The 21916-nt window shown below is 41.1% G+C and overlaps 1 protein-coding gene across 1 annotated transcript in view; it reads left to right on the plus strand.

The window, feature by feature from the left end:
• PARD3B (par-3 family cell polarity regulator beta) overlaps positions 1–21916 on the plus strand; it is a 1151446-nt gene that overhangs the window by 1072223 nt on the left and 57307 nt on the right. The window contains exon 22 of the mRNA XM_061382241.1: positions 9460–9539. Coding sequence (XP_061238225.1) covers positions 9460–9539 — 80 coding nt within the window. The remainder of the gene's footprint in view (positions 1–9459; positions 9540–21916) is intronic.

Here is a 21916-nt window from a genome sequence, read left to right on the forward strand (position 1 = left end):
TTTAAATCCCAGTAAATGTTTTATAACTTTATAATGTTGCAGGTTGCTTTACTTTGTTATTCAGCTTTAAAATAATTATAATTATGTAACTACATTTGGGTACTTATTAATAAGGTGTAATTGATTAACATAATGTAGAAGTTATATACAAGGTAACATTTATAAATGTGTGTAGGTTAGAAGAGACTTAAAGATTTGTAGTGTTAACTCTAACATTTTACAAGGAAGGAAAATTTAGGCACAAAATGGTTAAAAAGGCTTATCCAAGAGTTATTTTTAAAATATTTTTATTTGCTGTAGTTTCTAAACTAGCAGATGTTCTAAGCAAGTCTATAAGCTGAATACCCAGTTATTTGACAAAATTACTGAAATTAAATTAGAGAAAATAAACACTTCAGAAATAATGGTTTGAACGAGTGTGTGTACTTTTGCTTCTCTGGATACGTATTCGTAAATACATATTTCAGGAATAATATACTTCACATTGCAAAAGGAAAATAATTGAACAGCTTATTTTGATTAGTTTCTTTTTGTTTAGATGGGATATTGTCAGTTGCCTTTCCTCTAAACTTGTAGCATTTTAGCAGAATGTCTTAATATGGGAAGATTATCAAAGTCAGGTTCATAACTTTTTAGATATTTTTATTGAGTTGATTTATTTAAAAATCTTCCAGCTAAACCTATAGCTAGGTAAAAGCAATGTAATTAAAAGAAAGCTTCTGGAAACTGCTCACAAATATCTGTCATGACACCAACTTGAAACGAAAGGCAGATTTCCTAAAATGGCATCTAAATTTTTATACTTTGCATTTTAATCTTATGATGTGTCTGGCAGCATGAAACTCATTTTTTGGTAATGGATCTGAGTAAGACATATTTGTAAATGAGGATGTTATGTATAGGTGAATAAGCTGTATTGCAACTTTGCACAGTCTTTCCATCACAGCAGCTTTTAAAATTTCCTCAGGAAAATTGACTGATGGGACATAAATTACAACATTGGCAAAAATGTGTCCTAACCTGTGGGAACTGGAAAACATGTTAATTTTGAATTGTTTCCGCTTTTGACCGTCAGACATTTGCAGAAAATCTTGTGTGATTTATTCTTTTATTTATAATGAATTGTTAAAAAATGTTTGAAAGGGCATTAAATCTTCCTCTCTGCCATTAATCTGCAAGTGGGGGAATAAGGGGGGTTAAATGGCCTCTTTAGTATATTGCTTTACGAAACTGCTGATTCTTGCAATACCAGGCTAGAAATACATACTAATTTAAGGAACACAGAATGTAGGCAGCAAGCTCCTTGCTTTTGTAGAGAAAAGACTAATAGCTTTATTTTAACAAGGCTCTTAACACCCCAGCCAGCAGCAGGCATTGAGTGAATGAAATTGGGAGAACTCCCATGGACTAAAAGCATCTTAATTCAGCATTCCCTCAACTTGCCCCCTCCTCAAACCCCAAGCCCTCCTGATAGGCTGCCATGGGCTGTCATAATCCAGACAAAAAAGATCACCACGTGCAAGGCACACCAAGGTATTAGCTTTTCAACTTGTTTTGAATAAGCTCTCTGAAGTTTCACTTCCTGCGCAGTAGAAAGATAGATATGTCCCAAATCCAAGCCTAAGTTCTAACATTACATTGTTGTAGAAAAATCTAGGTTTCTGTTATGGCTTAAGTCAAGATTATTTCTATCAGACATATATTTAGGTCATTACATTAAAAAAAAAAAAAAAACCTGCATGATACCAAGTGAGATAAAGAGCTTCTTTAAAAAATTAATTGGATCAAAGCTGCTGACCTTATTTTTTTTATGATAAGAGAAATTACCTAATAAGGAATTCTTCAAGGAGGAACAATTCTGAGTCTTGTTGAGCATAGAACAAAATGAGGAATGAACTTATAAATGCCTCTGCCAGTTCTCTCTCCCTTCACTCCCTCCAAAAGTGGCTTGACTTCCTAAGGACCTGACTAAAACTTATAATTAGTGCCTCTTTGGCAACCCTTCTATTTCCTACTTTCAGTTCACAGCTATTTGCAAGAAGCTTTGTCCCCAGCACAATAATTTGTATTGCCGCCATTTCTGAAATAGTAAAAGTGATCAAATCATAAGAGGAGACTAGATAAATTATGATTTATCCATAAATCAGATATTATATTGCCATAAAAATTCACATTTGTAGAAATATACCTGCTAGCACAGGAAAATGCCAATAATAAACAGGTGGGAAAAATTCTATATACCACTAAAATATTTATATATTTATAAATGTTAACAGAGGTTATCTTTGAGTAATTTAGGGAGGAAAAAAAAACTGTTAAATCTGTTTTTTAAATAATTGAACACAAATGTATTCCTATCATCTCCCTTGACTAACAGGTGTTTCTCTGAGCAGGAAATGGCTTTTCTAATCTCCGTATCTTAGAGTACTTAGCATATGGCTCTCTACTTAAGAGACACTAACAAATGTTTATTTACTTGAAAGTATTTCTCTCATTTTCTGAGCATGATAGAATAAGACAGTATATCCAGTGGTTGTTTATTTATTAGAATACTATAAAGATTTTCAACACCGTAGAGTCTGGCTTCCTCTCCCCATCAATCCTTTGAAATCACGCTCAATAAAGCACCAATCAGCATCTCATTGCCAATTCCCACATACCCTTTTGCAGACTTTATATCAGTCACTGTTCAGTTGCAGAGAACAATATATACTCTGGCTAGTTTAAGCAGGAACAAATTTATTACACCATATTAACGGGCTTACAGAATTATAAGGAACATTAGGAAGCAAATTCTTAGAAAAGCTTTCAGGAATGATTTCCCAAGCCACAGGACAGAACCAGGCTACCCAGGGAGCTTCTGCCATTTCTTTGAGGAAACTTTTGGCTCCACGGGTTCAATCCCTGGATCAGGAAGATCCCCTGGAGAAGGAAATGGAACCCACTCTAGTATTCTTGCCTGGAAAATCCCGCAGACAGAGGATCCTGGAAGGCAGGCTACAGTCCATGGGGTCACAAAGAGTCAGACATGACTAAGTGAGTAACACTTTGGCTCCACAAGTCACACGGTAAAGGCCTGTATCAGGAGCCACCATAGCTAGGAAGGTAGAAGGTACCGCAAGCAGGGATTCACCTTTAGTGCCACCAGCTCCAAAGCTACCTTAGCAAGGGGGAAGGATCAGGTAAAGCTTGTCAACACACTGTGGATGCCTTAGATCTTGTCTTATTGAAGCTCTTGGCTGCTTTTGACACTGTGAACCACACTCTCTTTCATGGGACTCTTTCCATTAGTTCCTAAAATAACACTCTCTCCTCCTTCTCTCCCTGACCAACTACTTTTACTCAGACTCCCTCCTGGGTTCAACTTTTTTTTTTTGCCTGTCCCTTAAAGTATAGTATTTCTAAGAGTGTTATTGGCATTCTCTCTTTTCGTTGCGTGTCTTTTCTTTTATTCTGTCTGTAGATGCCTCCTGGGCATTCTAATTCTTTTCCAAGGTTTCAGGTACCATCTGTAGGCCGAAGGTTTCTCAATTCTACATCTCTAGTCCAGATTTTTTCTTCTGTGTTGCAAATTTGTATACTCAATTATCTCTCAGACATTTCTATCAGATGTCCCAACTCAAGCTTAATATATCTAAGTGTTCCAGTGTTCCCTCCTCCCACCCCTACCCCTAAATCTGTTCTTTCTTTAGTCCCATCGTGGCAACAGCTGAAAAGCCCACCTAGTTGCTAAACTCAGAAAACTTAGGCACAATTCCAAACACATCCTTCCCATTAATTCTCAGTCAGTTTTATTGAAGTTACCATCTTAACATCTTTATGTTGCTCCCTTCTCTCTATCCTTTTGAATAGCCCCTTGGTTAGGCCTCTATCCTCTCTGACTTAGACTGTCACTGGAACTCAATACAAAATACAATAACTCAATACAAAAACTCAATACAAAAATAACCTCTCTACCCTGTCAATATGTACTATCACGTATAGAATATCACTTCTCAGTGTCTTCACCATCAACTAATGGTAAAATCAAGTTCCTTGGCACGAGCTCCTCCAAGATCCAGTCCATGTCAGTTTCTCCAGAGTCTCGGGTGACAGACTTGAATCTTGTCCCAGATATCCCATGTCCTAGCTTAACCTTAACCTCCCTAACCTTAGGCAACTGCCCAATTTTCTCATCTGAAAAATGGGACAACCATTGAAGACAATTGGGAGGAATGTATGCTGCTGCGGCTGCTGCTGCTAAGTCGCTTCAGTCGTGTCCAACTCTGTGCAACCCCATAGACGGCAGCCCACCAGGCTCCCCCATCCCTGGGATTCTCCAGGCAAGAACACTAGAGTGAGTTGCCATTTCCTTCTCCAATGCATGAAAATGAAAGTCAAGTCAGTCAGTCATGTCTGACTCCTAGTGACCCCATGGACTGCAGCCTACCAGGCTCCTCCATCCATGGGATTTTCCAGGCAAGAGTACTGCAGTGGGTTGCCATTGCCTTCTCCGAGGAATGTATGGGCTAATGCAAATAAAACATTTAACCTTGTTCTTGACACTCAGGAAGGGCCAAATAAATGTTGAATTATAGTAATCAAAGAAGAACTAAAAAAAATGGAGAGATAGTCCTTGTTCTTGGATAGACTTAATATCGTCAAGCTGTCAGCTCTTCCCAGCTTGATCTACAGAGTCAATGTACCCCCAGTCAAAATCCCAGCAAGTTATAAACTGATTCTAAACGTTATGTGGAAAGGCAAAAGACACAGAATAGCCAACACAATATTGAAGGAGAAGAACAAAGTTGGAGGACTGACATTACCCAACTTCAGGACTTACTGTAATGCTACAACAACCAAAACAGCATGGTGTTGGTGAAAGAATTAACAAATAAATCAATGGAACACAACAGAGAGCCCAGAAATGGAGGAATATAAATACAGTCAAGTGATCTTTGACAAAGTTTCAAAGACAATATAATAGAGCAAAAATAGTCTTTTCAACAAATGGTACTGGAACAATTGGACAGAGATCAGATCAGATCAGTCGCTCAGTCGTGTCCGGCTCTTCTCGACCCCATGAATCACAGCACGCCAGGCCTCCCTGTCCATCACCAACGCCCGGAGTTCACTGAGACTCACGTCCATCAAGTCAGTGATGCCATCCAGCCATCTCATCCTCTGTCGTCCCCTTCTCCTCCTGCCCCCAATCCCTCCCAGCATCAGAGTCTTTTCCAATGAGTCAACTCTTTGGCATGAGGTGGCCAAAGTACTGGAGTTTCAGCTTTAGCATCATTCCTTCCAAAGAAATTCCAGGGCTGATCTCCTTCAGAATGGACTGGTTGGATCTCCTTGCAGTCCAAGGGACTCTCAAGAGTCTTCTCCAACACCACAGTTCAAAAGCATCAATTCTTCGGTGCTCAGCCTTCTTCACAGTCCAACTCTCACAGCCATACATGACCACAGGAAAAACCATAGCCTTGACTAGACAAACCTTTGTTGGCAAAGTCATGTCTCTGCTTTTGAATATGCTGTCTAGGGTGGTCATAACTTTCCTTCCAAGGATTAAGCGTCTTTTAATTTCATGGCTGCAGTCACCATCTGTAGTGATTTTAGAGCCCAGAAAAATAAAGTCTGACACTGTTTCCACTGTTTCCCCATCTATTTGCCATGAAGTGATGGGACCGGATGCCATGATCTTCGTTTTCTGAATGTTGAAACAATTGGACATGCATATGCAAAAAAAAAAAAAAAGAAGAATCTAGACAAAGACCTTACAGTCTTCACAAAAATTATCACAGACCTAAATGTAAGAGGTAAAACTATCTTCCAAAACTCCTAGAAGATAACATTGGGAAAAAATCCAGATGATCTTAAGTTTGGTGATGACTTTTTAGATATGACACCAAAAGCACAATTCATGATGTATTAAATATATGGGAACTCTCCATACCTTCCTGTCAATTTTGATTAAAACCTAAAACTGCTCTAAAAAATAAAATTGATTTAAAAAATTGCACTAGCGGCAATAACCATAATAGTAACCATAATAATATTAATTGTACCAGTGATATTGTTGCTACCATTACTAATATCCTTTTCCTTACAGTCTCTCTTCTTTTACCAAAATGTTGACATTCCCTGGAAACACAGTGCTCCTTTTAGGCACTGTGTTGTTTCGCTTTTGTTCTCTCTACCAAGAATGCCTTCTCCTGCTACTCCCACCCCCTCCTCCTCCTAAAAGATTCCTCCTCATTCGTATTCAAGTTTTAGAGGAAACTTCAACACCTGTATGAAGCGGTCTTCAACTCTCCCGGGTGGACTCTGGTATCTGTTCTCTCAGACTCCCATTGCCTCCTCCTTCAGACTGACACTCCAGCAGTGATCTCATTGCACCATAATTGTTTGCAGGCCTGTCTCCTTTATATTTAAAGCAATGACGAATTCAAGCCCCTGTTCATTGCTTTGAATGTGGTGCCTCGCATGGCATTAGAGTAAAGAAGGTGTTTAATAATTACTAATTGAATGACTACATTAAAGATGCTTCAGTGTCAACAGAGAAGCACACAAATACATATGCAATTGGAGAAGAATGGAATAATTTTTTAATTGAAGTCTAGTTGCTTTACAACACTGTATGACATAGGGATACAGTGATTTGATTATACACGTATAAGTGTGTATCTATTTTCTCCAGGCTCCTCCGTCCATGGATTTTCCAGGCAAGAGTACTGGAGTGGGGTGCCACTGCCCTCTCCGAACTTAGCTTATTATAAGATATTAATATAGTTCCCTATGCTTTACAGTAAATCCTTGTTTATCCTAATTTCATACTCCCAATTTATCCCTCCTCTACTTCTCCTTTGGTCGCCATAAGTTTGTTTTCTATGTCTCTGAGTCTGTTTCTGTTTTGTAAATAAGTTCATTGGTATCATTTTTTACATTCTGCATATAAATGATATCCTATCCTATTTGTCTTTTTCCATCTGACTTACTTCACTTAGTATGATCATCTCTAGGTCCTTCTGTGTTGCACAAGTGGCACTATTTCATTCATTTTATGACCAAGTACTATTCCAGTGTGTCTGTGTGTATATGTGTTTGTGTAAGTGTATACCACACCTTCTTTATCCATTCCCCTGTCTAGACAGTTAAGGTGCTTCCATGTCTTGGCTATTGTAAACAGTGAACACTGGAGTGCCTGTATCTTTTCGAATTAGAACTTCCGTCTTTTCCATATATATGCCCAGGAGTAGGATTGCTGGATCATATGGTAACGCTATTTTTAGTTTTTTGAGAAATATCCATTCTGTTTTCAAGAACAGGGTAATTTCTGATGTATCAGCATCCCATCCATCTTTTGAAGCCTGGCCTTTGTTCTTCTACCTCTGTGAAGTATTTTCCTAACAACTTCATCTGTGCTCCTGGTAGTAACATCCTGAATAACATTGGTTCATACATTGTCCTACAACATTCTTTAAATATTTCATTTCTGATCCTTGTTTTCCCAACAAGACTAAAAGTTTCTTAAAGATGAGCATCATCCTACATTTAATATAATCTAGCATGCCAGTAGCTTACCAGACAAACCACTGCATATGGGCACAGTCTCTCAAGACACCAGAATGTTAACTGCCCCCATTAGGCCATGCCAGATCAGACCCTGAAAATATTAACTTGAAGTTTGGTGACCACTTGAAAAGGATTAGCTGTAAATGTCTAAAGTCACACTAATACATAAGCACAGTGTTTTTCTAACAACTAGAATTAGTAATCTTCAATGCAGTTCTGGTATTTACATTAATTCTTCCTCCATAAAAAATAGGTCAAAACAAACCTTAGATAGGCGTGTCTGAGAACAATACTTTAATCAATCGCTTCTTTTTTAGTGCCATTTATTTATCCCCTAATTGTCTGATACCATCCTTGCCCTTAGTCTTTGTTTAAAAGGTCAGCCATTTAAATCAGGGCTTTATCCTAATGCAGAGATTTCTGTCTCTCTGTAGCTGCTTCCAAGTCTATATGTACAGTCTTCATCCTACCTAGGTAGCTACTGGGCTGTCATCCTCTCAAATAATTCCAGCTCCTCCTGTTCCATATATTGATAAAAATATAAAGAGGTTTTACATAGGCACTCTTTAAGTGCCTCCTGTAATCATTTGACACCAGAAATCATCTTTCTTACTCTAAATGTGAGTATATGCTTATTTTGCAATATCTCCCCCCAACAAACCCTCCCTCCACACACCACCCAAGCTGGGATGGTGGTTTCCTTGAGATCTGGGACTGCTGGTAGGAAGAAAATAATTCCAGATTTAGTGCTACCTAGAAAATTTTTCTCTACAACCTTGACACTGTGACTTCCTGTGTTTTATGCTTCCCCCTTCCATACCCATTAGATGAGGGCTGCCCCAGCACAAGAGCGAGCACACAGGTGGCCAAAACTCCACATGTGTTGACATAGACAGGTGAGGAATTGATCAGTCAACAAGTACCTTCAAAGTACATGTATGTGTTTATCCCATATGTGTTTTTAGTTGTTAGAATAGATATGCAAAAACTATATGTAAAGTCATATTCATGAAGCTAACACATTTTATTGAGAACCCACTGGGGCCAAGTCACTCAGTGCCCATCAGAATCTGAGACTTGTGGAAGAGACCTGAAGAGAGGTAGACACAGGGAGTATAATACATTGAAAGGGACAAAACCAACAAAGACCAACACTAGATAGAAAAGAGTTTGTCACGTCTCTGGTTGTTCGTCATGTCTCTGACAGAGCTCCAGGAGGTTCAAATGATCAGAGAGGGCTTCAGAGAATCTGTGGAAGAACTAGGTGGTTGCTGCCAGTCCCGGGCAGTAAAGAAAGGTTTCATGAAAATGTACTTTTAAATATACATTCTTGTCCCAGCCAAGAGAAGCCTAAGGAGACATGATGACTGTGTAATATGGTGCCCTAAATGGGATCCTGAACAAAGAAAAAAAATTAGGTAAAATCTGAATAAACTATGGACTTTAGTTATCAATACAGTGTTACTACTGATTTACAAATTGTAAGAAATGTACCATATGAATATGAGATGTTAGTCATAGAGAAATTGAGTTTCAGATATGTGAGAACTCTCTGTACTATCTTCTCAATTTTCCTGGAAGTCTAAAGCTGCTCTGAAAACTAAAGCCTATTTTAAAAGGAAATGAAAGCGGTCATAAAAATCTACAGAATACCCCTGGCATGGTGACAAGGAGGAGTCAGTTTGACAATGACCCTTTTTTGAAAGAAGTGACTTTGTTGTTAAATGCCATGTTTGTGGCTTGATCATCAATTCCTATAACGATACTGAGTTCTTGCTTGCTTTTCCATGGTTGATTTTTGGCAGGCAGCAGCAGCATTTGTGCGCTGATTATAATTTTGAGATGCATTGTCAGTAACCAGGGTGCATAATGGATCTTCATCTCTAATTACTTTTCTCTCCACAGGTGTCTGGAAAGGGTCCAGATGGGAACGCACACAACCTCCGCTTTGAGGGGATGGAGCGACAGTACGCCTCCTTACCCAGGTACATCACCAAGGGGTCTCCCCTCATCTTCTCACCCACACATAAAGTCTTTAGAAAAATCTCCATGAAATAGAAATCTGGCTTTGTAATAAGGAATATGTTATAATTTTGCCTTACCACCGCCTGCCGCAACCCTCGTGCCATCCTCACAACTGTGCTAATAATTGAAACACTTGTGGGTTATTTTTTAAGGGAAGAAAATAGTATATCATTGCAATTGAACATGTCAGCAAGAATATTGGATTCTGAATGGAAATCCTAAGCCATTGCTATAAAAATGGTATTGAACAGCCTGCACCCAGCTTAGAGACAATAAAATAGTAAATCCTCTGTCCTAGGAATTACCCATGAGGAAGGGCATGCCAACTTTAACCTTGGAGCTTCCTGTGGGTGTTAAAAAGCAGGAGAGAAATGTGAACCTGGGAAGGTGTTTTTCGCTTGATTTAGAACCTTTCTGAGTTCTTTGGGGAAAAGGCAAATATTGCTGAGAGGCACTGACCCATTGAAGGGAAGAGACATCTGGGTGGGAAAGTTCGCTTGGTGGTTCTGGCCTAACAAAAGCCACTTATGCTATAACTAGACACCCTGAAAATGAGATACCATTCTCAAAGGTTTGTCCTCTTATCGGGGAGACGAAGAATAATTTTAGTCTGCAATCAGTGACACGTGACAAAGGAGAAGGCTTTCCAGGATGACATAGACTTCAGTGACCATGGGAGTTAAGTGAGTTGAGTGTGAGAATGTGTGAGTTTGAAAAACAAAAACAAAGAAATGTTAATGCCAGCCAGAAAACTAAAATAGTACAGAATGTCCCCTTTTATTTATTTTTTTTGTTTTATTTTGTTTTTATTTTATTTTTTAACTTTACAATATTGTATTGGTTTTGCCATATATCAAAATGAATCCACCACAGGTATACATGTGTTCCCCATCCTGAACCCTCCTCCCTCTTCCCTCCCCGTATCATGCCATCCCTCTGGGTTGTCCCAGTGCACCAGCCCCAAGCACCCAGAATGTCCCCTTTTAAAAACAGGGGTGCAGGTGGACCCTAAGGAGAGCTTTTCCATCATCAAACTGCATTGTTAAAGTGCTAGCTCATGGCTGGGTTACCGTTTTGAGTTGCGTGTTGACTATATTTCTGTGTGTGAATTGACAAGAATAACATCCTGAATATTACAACAGGCATAGCGTAAGTGACCATCTGCTCTTATAAATAGTATGTTGATTTTCAAAAGTAATAAAATCTCAGATCTAGCAGAAAAGCAATGTTGAACACTGATTGAGCAGGATGCCCAAAATACGATATTTTAAAAGCTTCTGTACAACTATATTTTGTCTCCCTGATTTCTCTTTTTATATGTTGTCTCATAAGTTATTTTTCTCATCCTCAATTTCTTTCCTCTTCTGATTTTTTTCCCCTGGCCTAGTATTTTGTTTTCATTTTAAAAAATAGAAGTAGTCTCCAAAACTCATTTTAAATATAAAATTTCTGGCTTTCAATATTGAAGTGTGTGGAAATTGTGGTTAAGGCAGATGGAAAGTACTGTTCTTAGAAAAGGAAGAAAAAGGAAAACTGGAAACAGTTTAATGTCTTTCCTGGCCAACTTGTACTCAGACTGCGGAAATGGATTTTTTTGGGTACAAACCAAAAGCACAGAAATAGCATTTATAAGTACAGAAATTCTGTAAATTTCACTCATTCATTCCTTCCTCAAGTATCTATTGATCATCTACTACATATAAGGCCCTGAGAGTCTGGAGACTGGAGACACTGTGACCAGTTCATCCTCAGGACCCACTGTCTAGGACGGGAGGTAGCAGATCCACTTTTTGTGAGAGTGCAACCAATGCTTAGATAAGTAATAATGAACATAAAGTCCTCTGAATTTCCAACTCCTATTTAGGTTTACTAATAAGCCCTGAAATGCGCAATCATGGCTGACTCTAAACACGTCTGTTTTAGGATTAAATATCTTGGAGGAAGTTTTTTGACAGAGGCAATACGTTGATGCTGTTTGTGACTCTGGGGGCTGCCATCACAATATATGGATCGACAACATCCTGCCAGCCTTAAGAATATAACTGTAGCCCAAAGCGAAACATCTTAGACTGAAAACAGTTTAGACAAACAGTCCACTCACACACGTAACACAGTGGCAAAAGTGGTGGGCTGCAGGTGCTGACGTACCTTTTTAGGTTCCTGGTAAGAAGGAGTCATGATGGAGAATAAATAAGGCTCAGATCAAGTGCGTGAGCTGTCCCTGGCACCGTTTTTTTTTAATGCAGGGGCTCAAACTTGAGTTTCCATCTCAACATCTAAGGGAGAGATGCAGAGAATCCCCACCTGTGTGCTTTAATCCATCGAGGGGGCTCCATATTTACCCAACAAGATGCAAATGCCTAAGGCAGGAGACAGACTACGGCTTCAGTGTGCTGGTGCCCTTTACCCTGGTTTCCTCAGCCCCCCGGCCCCCAACCTGCCCCAAGAGATTTTACTGTCCATTCAATTGAATCATACCAGCTCCACTGCTCCTTTGTCAGGGGAGTGAGGGGACCACATCTCTGTAGGCACCGCATCCCCTCTTAGTCACAGAGGTGGGGAGCTTTAAAATATTTATGGAGCTAAATTTTTAATTAAAAATAGGAATAATTCTACTTATGGGAAGTCAGTGGCCAACCTTACTGGGGACTTAACATGCTGCTTACTGATTCGGCTCCTGTGCTGTTTGTGGAGAACATCACAGGAGTTTTAAAATAAACTTAATAGTGTTGATTTATATGTCAGATTTGGAGCCATCCACACAGAAAATGCCCCCCAGTGCATGGAGTTGGTGAGGAGCCCTAGTCAAGGGGCACCCTGGTATGTTTTCATGGAACTCTCATTTTAAAGGAGGCCCGTACAGCCTGCTGCCAGGCTCAGTGACACTTGACCAAATAACGCAGGTGCCCCAGCCTGCTCAGGAAAAAAGACAGTTCCCAGCACTCGGTAGTTACGGGGTTGCCTAAGGCTAAGGGCTAAGCGATGTTAAGTGTTATTGTTAAGCAATGTTAAATCTTTTACCTCTGAAGAAAAATGACTTTATTTCTTTTCTCCTGAGGGTGCTGTTTTGGAAAGCAGAGCGTGGTTGTAATACAACCTCGTTAGAGAGCGTCAGGCTTTTCCCAAGGCCAGCGTTTTACCCAGGCCGTCCGGCCCCCACTTTTTTTTGGTAGTAAACAGAGGGAAATCAGCCTCCCCCTATTCTTGCCTGACACAAATTATTACTCACCCTGGGTGAGCAGGGAAGTGGCTGTTTCCTGGGCTGCTATAACGTGTGAACAACAATGTATGTATTTTTGCAAACAGCTTCTTTTTCACTTCAGCCTCCCAGCCTCTTTCAATTCTCCCAGGCCCCATTCTGATTTTACAGACCTCCTCCTGGTCCGGCCATTCGGCAGTAAACTCTCTCCTCTCCCATCTCCAGCCTCCATCATTCCCACCTGGCCCATCCCCGACCCCCACGGGACCCCATTATCCCTTCTCTGCAGATGGCTCAGTGCATCAGCACATGATGTTGCTCTTCCGGGCTTGTAATCGAGTGTTGAGTCCTGAGGAGGGAGCAAAAAGGCTCTCCATCTCTTCTGTGGTCCTGCATGCAAGGGCGATGAAAGGTTGCTGGAGAAACTCAGAAAAGCGTTCATTGGTTCCACTACAAAATTCACATTATCCAGCCCCAGCTGGGCCCCTGCTGCTGTCCAGAATTCCTTTTAGTCGTGCTGTCAACTCCCTTGACTGTCCCACAGTGGCCGTTCCAACCCTTTTCTGCTCCCGTTAAGTTCTGCAAAGATGACTAAGCCCCCCAGGCCCAATCTCTAGAGATGATCTCACTTCCTTTTCTTTACGACCTTGAGACATTCAACCTTAGTTCCTCAGCTTCAGCTCCCTGCCGGTCAGACTCGCTCTGTCTTCACCAACACACACTTCCCAAGGGGAGATGCGAAGGCATGGACTTGGAGTCAGGCCATAATTATAGCCCCATCCATCACTTCTCACCTGTGGGATCTTGGGCAAGTATCCAACTGGTCCAGGCTCAGTTTTTTAATCTGCAAATTGGGGATGATATTAGGGACTCTGTATAATGCTTGTATGAGTATTAAATTCAGTGATTCGAGCAAAACCCTTAGTGAAGAAGCTGGCTGACGAATTTTAAGGATTTTTTTTTTTAATACTGTTAGTTCTTTTTAATTTTCTCTCTGGGAATGATGTGTTCCCTTTTTTAATGAGTCAGACCTGTATAGCAGAGCTCATTCTCACTGGCTTTTCAGGGACCCTACATCATCAACTACCCTTCTCTCATCTATATCATTAAGCCCTTGGCAGTGGCTTTCCTCCCTGTGCTTACAACTGTGAATGCAGAGGCTCAGCTGCATAGTTCGCTGGGAGTTCCCCAGCGTGCAGAAAAGGAGAGCCAATGGCTCAGGGAGATATGCTGGGGGCATAACTGAGGCTGAGGGATCAGCCAGTTCGTAAAGAAAGACCCAAGTCCAGATGATCATGAAGGGGACATTACAAACTAAAGTGGCCTGCTGTTCTTATAGATAGGGAGCTCAAGTCAGGGACATGGGAGCTAACTCAGGTCTAGGTAAGAGGCCACGGCCCCTGGCCAACAAGGCTTAGATTCAGACCCAGTGTCTCCTGAGTGGTAGAGACCCACCACTGTGAATTAACCAGCAAGGCTGGACATGACGCTCTTGTCACAGGACAGATATGGTAAGGGAGGGGCCCGCTATTGACCGGTGGGGGAACGTCCTGGGATATGACAGAGATACTCCTGTCGGCTCAGGACCTGACACGCTGACCAAGTCTCCAGCTGTCAGGACTCGTAGCTGAGCCAGGCTCAGGTGGCAGACCGACCCCATGAACTTGATTTTATTCCATCAGAGAAAACAGAGATCTTCCCTCAACCCTCCTTCCTCCTCAAATCCTCATTTTGCTACTTTTTTGGGAAAGAATTGGCTCTCTTTCCACACCAGCCTCTGAACTCTCACCTCTTGCCCCAGGCTTCTGACCATGCCACTGATGCTCCCAGCTGACTCTGCCTCCAGGTCTTTTCTTTTTTTGTAATATTGGAGTGTAGTTGATTTATAATATTGTGTTAGTTTCAGGGGCACAGCAAAGTGATTCAGTTATACATATATTTATTCTTTCTAGCCCTGTTTTCTATATAGAGTCTCTCTGAGCTGCCTCCTCCATTCTCTTTTTTTTTAAACTTTAATTTTTAAATTTTATTTACTTACTATTTAGGCTGCACTGGGTCTTTGTCACTGTGTACAGGCTTCCTCTAGTTGCAGCGAGCAGTAGCTACCCTTTAGTAGCAGTGCACAGGTTTCTCATTCCGGTGGCTTCTCTTGTTCCAGAGCACGGCTCAAGGACACGCAGGACGCAGGCTCAGTAGCTGTGGCACACGGGCTTAGTTACCCCACGGCATGTGGAATCTTCCTGGACCAGGGGTCAAACCCATGTCCCCCGCATTGGCAGGTAGCTTATTTACCACTGAACCACTAGGGAAGTCCCTCCGCCATTCTTATAGATTCAATTCTTATCACTATGATGATGAATCCAAAATGAACCTGGCCAATCTTCGTATCTCACTGCCTGCTTAAGTACCCGTCCTTCTATCTCCAAGATACCTCAAAGTGCACGCATGTGGGCTCAGTCGCTTCAGTCGTGTCTGACTCTTTGCAACCCTATGGACTGCAACCAGCCACGCTCTTCTGTCCATGGGATTCTCTAGACAAGAATACTGGAGAGAGTTGCCATGCCCTCTCCCAGGGGATCTTCCCAACCCAGGGATCGAACCAGCATCTCCTGCATTGCAGGCAGATTCTTTGCTGCTGAGCCATTGGGAAGCCTCTAATACCTCAAAGCCCCCATGCTAAAACCCAAGCCCTCTGCCATCTTTCTTTAGCTCTTCCTCCTTTTAACTTCCATAACATTAGTTTACCACTTTACCAGTGCCACTGAAAACATCTTAGACTAGATTTTGATTCTTCACTGACCCTTTCCACCACTATTAGATTATAAATTCCTTGAAACAAAGGATATTGTTCTATACCCATCATTTTTGCACCTATCAACAGGACCTAACATAGGACCATGTATACAGTGGGTTTTAATTACACCAGTACACAGATGAGATTTTGTTTTTATAGATTTGTTTTTATATAACTAAGTTGCAGGAAAGAATGCCTCCCTTTTTTTACCATTTATTTCAGAGCACTATTTTCCGAAGTATTGATTTTTCTATGAGGATGTCCCTTTTCCCTAGAGTCAGTAGAAATCCAGAAGTCCAAATAGTTACCCACTGCTGAGCACTTACTATGTACCAGGCCCTGTTCTAAACGGTTTGTATCCACTGACTGATTTAATGTGCACAGCAATCCTGTGACTCAATAGCATCCCTATTATTGTCTTCATTTTATAAGCAAGGACACAGGCAGAGAGAGATTCAGTGAAATTGCCCAGGTTCAACAGTTAGAAGCAGCAGAGCTGAGATTTGAACCTGAGCAGCCTTGACTGCGAGTTTGTACATTTAACATCTAAGGGGCTTAGATCATTCAGCTCAGAGTCAGACCCAAACTCTATGATTATTACACACTCTGTGTTATTTACTCACCTGCTTGTCATTCTCACCAAAGTATAAGAGCCTTCGAGGACAGGGACCGTATCTTATTCATCTTTGCATATGACACGGAACATTACTAATAGAACAGTTTAGGTAATGCCTTTCAACCATCTCTGCAATGCTGTCATAAAATCAATTTTTTTCCTGTTCCCTGGGGTCCTTCCTCTGAAATATGAACAGTTTAATGCATAATTGCTAGATGAACATTAAGCAATAGACTTTGCCCACCAAGAGGGGAATCCTGTTTTGTTAGAACACTCCTGAGAGTTGAAAAAGCAGTGTCTGCAAATTGGTACTTTGGTTCTTTAAGATTAAGAATAATATCTACCCAGAAGAAAAGAGATGATGATAAATTTTCTGATGCAAAGCTTCATGAGCACTCCTGAGGAGAGAGTCTCCCTTTCCGGGATTGATGTGGGACAAAGACCTGCTTAGGCCAGATCTGCCTTCAGTCCCGATGGTGCTCTCACCCGTATTACAAGAGTTACTTAAGGGGGAAAAAAGTTCTTTCTGAACAGTTGAAGCAGCTTGAGTTTAGTGTGAGAAGTTACACGCTAGAACTGATTTGAGGTAGAAAGAGCAACTCTAGAAGGAGCAAACACCTTATGTGTGCTTCCTTGGAGCCCAAAATAAACCCGCCTTCTAAGTTTGTGCTGGGTACGATTGTGTCCAGACTAGAAGAACGCATCATAACAGCAGACTTACGCTTTAACGTGTCAGTTGGTTTCTTGATGGGTTACAGCTTTCTCACCTGCATCCGCCTTTGCCGAGCCCCAGGAAGACTGCAGTCACAAGCGCACAGCCAACTTGGAAGCCTGCAACATGCACAGCACCCACTAGGTTATAATATCCACAGAGACGTTTACCTCACTGCTTAAAGACACTCTGACTTTGCCCGTTCTCATCTCCAGTTAGCCTCCGCTCTGTTCACAGCTATTGAATCTTCCTTTGCCAACCTTGCCTCACTTTCTGGCCCTTGCTAAGCAGATGGCAGTGACCCTTGAGTTCTGCAAAGACCTCCACCAATGCCACAGTCCTGGTGTTTGCTGAGGCTGATGGTGAGTTCAGTGAAAACTTGAGCCACAGCACATTAGGTGTGTATGTGTGGGAGCACATGTCCATTGCAGGTGGAGATTTGGCCACCTGGATCTGCATAAGCTGACAAAGTCTCCACACTGCCTAATCAAGTACTGCTCTCTGCCACAAGGCCAGTTTGTCAAATAGGATGCTTCACGAGAATATATGTCCTGCTCGCCGCAGCCCTGGCAGCCAGTCAGATGTTCACCTGGGGTTTGAGGCCATTTCAGCTACAAATACTTCCTCTTCACAGGTCTCTCTCTAGACAGAGCCCTTTGTCCCTCATCTAGATCCAAGGAATCATGGCCAGTCTTCCTGTCACCTTTCTAGTGACACAGCTTTACCTGAATAGCCCATTCTTGCAGTGAAAAGCTACCTCTCAGCACCCCAGGCTGTGACTATGGCTCTGACTTTGCAGGAATGCTAACCTGGGCTGAGGAACTTGTCTCCAGTGTTTTCCACATTTGCATGTGACAGAGTTTAATGCTTTTGAAAATCAATGAAGCTCTTTTACCCCACCAGACTCAACCTTCTCATCTTCTCTCCTCAGTCCCTGAAAATCTCATCTCTACTTCCCCTGCCCCATAGAGTCAGCTGCTTACTTGACTGGCCCCTCTGACACCACCTCACTCTTAATGCAGGGGACAAAATGATGAATTAGCAGCAATTTAGTTCTTTGTGAGATTAAGATGTCTCCATTGTCAACTCAAACTTCCTGAAAAATGCAAAAAGCCGTAGTGTGTAATACCGTCTTAAAGATGCCAAGCCGCTGAGATCAGGGGGTTAATGCTGCTGCCATATCATTTTTATGTCACTTAGTTCCTCAAATAAAAGTCCATTTTAATCAAACTTTTTATCATTTCCTCATAGCCAATATATCCTTGATGCCAGTTGGGATATTTGATATTAATTATTCAGTCGAAGGGCTCCATTATGAATTTAGTTAGAATATTAGTGATTTAAAACACGTTAGGACCCATTACAGTCCTGATATCCCCAGAGTCATTTTAAATGAATCTTTTTTATTGAAGTATAGTTGATTTACTATGTTGTGTTAATTCCTGCTGTACAGCAAAGTGACTCACTTATACACATATATACATCCATTTTTTGTATTCTTCTCCATTGTGGTTTATCCCAGGATATTGAATATAGTTCCCTGTGCTAACAGTAGGATCTGGTGGTTTATCATTCTGTATGTAATAGTTTGCATCTACTAATCCCTAATTCCCAGTACATCCTTCCCCCACCCACCCTCCCCCTTAGCAACCACAAGTCTAATCTCTATGTCTATGAGACTGTTTTTGTTTCATAGACAGATTCATTTGTATCATATTTTAGATAACATATATAAGTGATCTCATATAAAATTCGTCTGTCTCTGCCTGACTTAACTTCACTTAGCATAATAATCTCTAGTTGACTTCATGTTGCTGCAAACAGCTATATTGCATTCTTTTTTTAGGACTGAGTAGTATTCCATTGTGTATATGTATCACATCTTCTTTATACATTCATCAGTTAATGGATATGTAGATTATTTCCATGTCTTGGCTATTGTGAATAGTGCTGCTATGAACATTGGGGTACATATATATTTTTGAATTGTAGTTTTGTCCATATTTATGTCCAAGAGAAGGATCATATGGTAATTCTACTATATTTTTAGTTTTCTGAGGAACCTCCATATTATTTTCATGATAGCTGTGCCAGTTTACATTGGTTCACCACCACACCCTCTGCAGCACTTGTTATTTGTTAGTTCAGTTGAGTTCAGTTGCTCAGTTGTGTCCAACTCTTTGCAACCCCAGGACTGCAGCACACAAGGCCTCCCTGTCCATCACCAACACCCAGATTCCACTCAAACTCATGTCCATTGAATTGATATTGCCATCCAACCATCTCATCCTCTGTCATCCCCTTCTCCTCCTGCCCTCAATCTTTCCCAGCATCACGGTCTTTTCAAATGAGTCAGCTCTTTGCATCAAGTAGCCAAAGTATTGGAGTTTCAGTTTCAACATCAGTCCTTCCAATGAACACCCAGAACTGATTTCCTTTAGGATGGACTGGTTGGATCTCCCTGCAGTCCAAGGGACTCTCAAGAGTCTTCTCTAACACCACAGTTCAAAAGCATCAATTCTTCAGTGCTCAGCTTTCTTTATAGTCCAACTTTCACATACATACATGACTACTGGAAAAACCATAGCCTTGACTAGATGGACTTTTTTTGGCAAAGTAATGTCTCTGCTTTTTAATATGCTGTCTGCTGCTGCTGCTGCTAAGTCGCTTCAGTCATGTCCGACTCTGTGCGACCCCATAGATGGCAACCCACCAGGCTCCCCCATCCCTGGGATTCTCCAGGCAAGAACACTGGAGTGGGTTACCATTTCCTGCTCCAAATATGCTATCTAGGTTGGTCATAACTTTTCTTCCAAGGAGTAAGCGTCTTTTAATTTCATGGCTGCAGTCACCATCTGCAGTGATTTTGGAGCCAAAAAAAATAAACTCTGCCACCGTTTCCACTGTTTCTCCATCTATTTGCCATGAAGTGATGGGACCAAATGCCATGATCTTTGTTTTCTGAAAGTTGAGCTTTAAGTCAACTTTTTCACTGTCCTCTTTCACTTTCATCAAGAGGCTCTTTAGTTCTTCTTCACTTTCTGCCATAAGGGTGGTGTCATCTGCGTATCTGAGGTTATTGGTATTTCTCCCAGCAATCTTGGTCCCAGCTTGTGCTTCATCCAGCCCAACATTTCACATGATGTACATGTAAGTTAAATAAGCAGGGTCACAATATATAGCCTTGACATACACCTTTCCCGATTTGGAACCAGTCTGTTGTTCCATGTCCAGTTCTAACTGTTGCTTCCTGACCTGCATATAGGTTTCTCAAGAGGCAGGTCAGGTGGTCTGGCATTCCCATCTCTTGAAGAATTTTCCATGATATTTTGTGATCCACACAGTCAGTGGTTTTGGCATAGTCAATAAAGCAGAAGTAGATGTTTTTCTGGAACTCTTTCGCTTTTTTGATGATCCAACGGATGTTGGCAATTTGATCTCTGGTTCCTCTGCCTTTTCTAAAACCACCTTGAACATTTGGAAGTTCACAGTTCACGTATTGTTGAAGCCTGGCTTGGAGAATTTTGAGCATTACTTTACTAGCATGTGAGACGAGTGCAATTGTGCAGTAGTTTGAGCATTCTTTGGGATTGGAATGAAAACTGACCTTTTCCAGTCCTGTGGCCACTGCTGAGTTTTCCAAATTTGCTGGCATATTGAGTGTAGCACTTTCACAGCATCATCTTTCAGGATTTGAAATAGCTCAACTGGAATTCTATCACCTCCACTAGCTTTGTTCATAGTGATGCTTCCTAAGGCCCACTTGACTTCACATTCCAGGATGTCTGGCTCTAGGTCAGTAATCACACCATCATGGTTATCTGAGTCGTGCAGATCTTTTTTGTATAGTTCTTCTGTGTATTCTTGCCACCTCTTCTTCATATCTTCTGCTTCTGTTAGGACATTTCTGTCCTTTATTGTGCCCATCTTTGCATGAAATATTCCCTTGGTATCTCTAATTTTCTTGAAGAGATCTCTAGTCTTTCCCATTCTATTGTTTTCCTCTATTTCTTTGCATTGATCACTGAGGAAGGCTTTCTTATCTCTCCTTGCCACTCTTTGGAACTCTGCATTCAAATGGGTATATCTTCCCTTTTCTCCTTTGCCTTTCATGTCTTTTCCTTTCTCAGTTATTTGTAAGGCCTCCTCAGACAACCATTTTGCCTTTTTGCGTTTCTTTTTCTTGGGGATGGTCACTTGATTACTTTCCTTTAGCATACCACTAACACTGACAAGTTAGGGAGAGGTTGGAATACCTCAGCTTTTTTCGTGAGTAACATAAGTTCCTGGGAAGGAAGATAACTTAGATGACATTAAAAATGAATCCATGTTCATTGTCTTTTCAACACTTTGAAACCCTCAGCAGTAAAAATTATAATAATAATACAATTGTTGTTTAGTCAGGGAATTTATGAGAGAAAAGAAAGTATTTTTGAGGTATATAATTTTGAAGTATGTAAGTATATGTTTCTATTTGGAACACAAATAAGGATGTAAATGGCTCAGCCTAGAGCTGTGTATGCAGAATACCTACAAACCCCAAGTGCGTGGATCAGGACTCCAGACGCACTTTGCACTGCTCTTTCACAGAATCACTTGTGTGGTGGTGTGGGGTGCAGCCTATGTATCTGCAGTATTTATTACGCTCTAAGAATTCTATTGGGCATTTTAACTGTTTGACTTCATTTATTTCCTATAACAATCCTGAAATAAAGTCTTATCACTATTTGATGGATGAAGAAACTGAGTCTCAGTGACACAAAGTTGTATGGTCAAAGTGCCATACAGAATATGTGGCAGATGGTGGATTCAATTCACCTCTTTCTACTTCTGAAACCTACAGGGTCTCTACAAGTCACGTTGTCGAGCTAGGCTGGCTGTGAGTAGGCTGGAGAGATGCATTCAGTGACCATCCTTTATTAAGGTGGCTCTCGCTGAGCGGAACCCACCCTAAATTACAGCAGTGTATAACTCTGGGACATTAAAATGAACAAACTGCTAATGGGCTTCAAAATT

The sequence above is a fragment of the Bos javanicus genome, chromosome 2, assembly GCF_032452875.1.
Source record: "Bos javanicus breed banteng chromosome 2, ARS-OSU_banteng_1.0, whole genome shotgun sequence".
NCBI classification, from domain to species: Eukaryota; Metazoa; Chordata; class Mammalia; order Artiodactyla; family Bovidae; genus Bos; species Bos javanicus.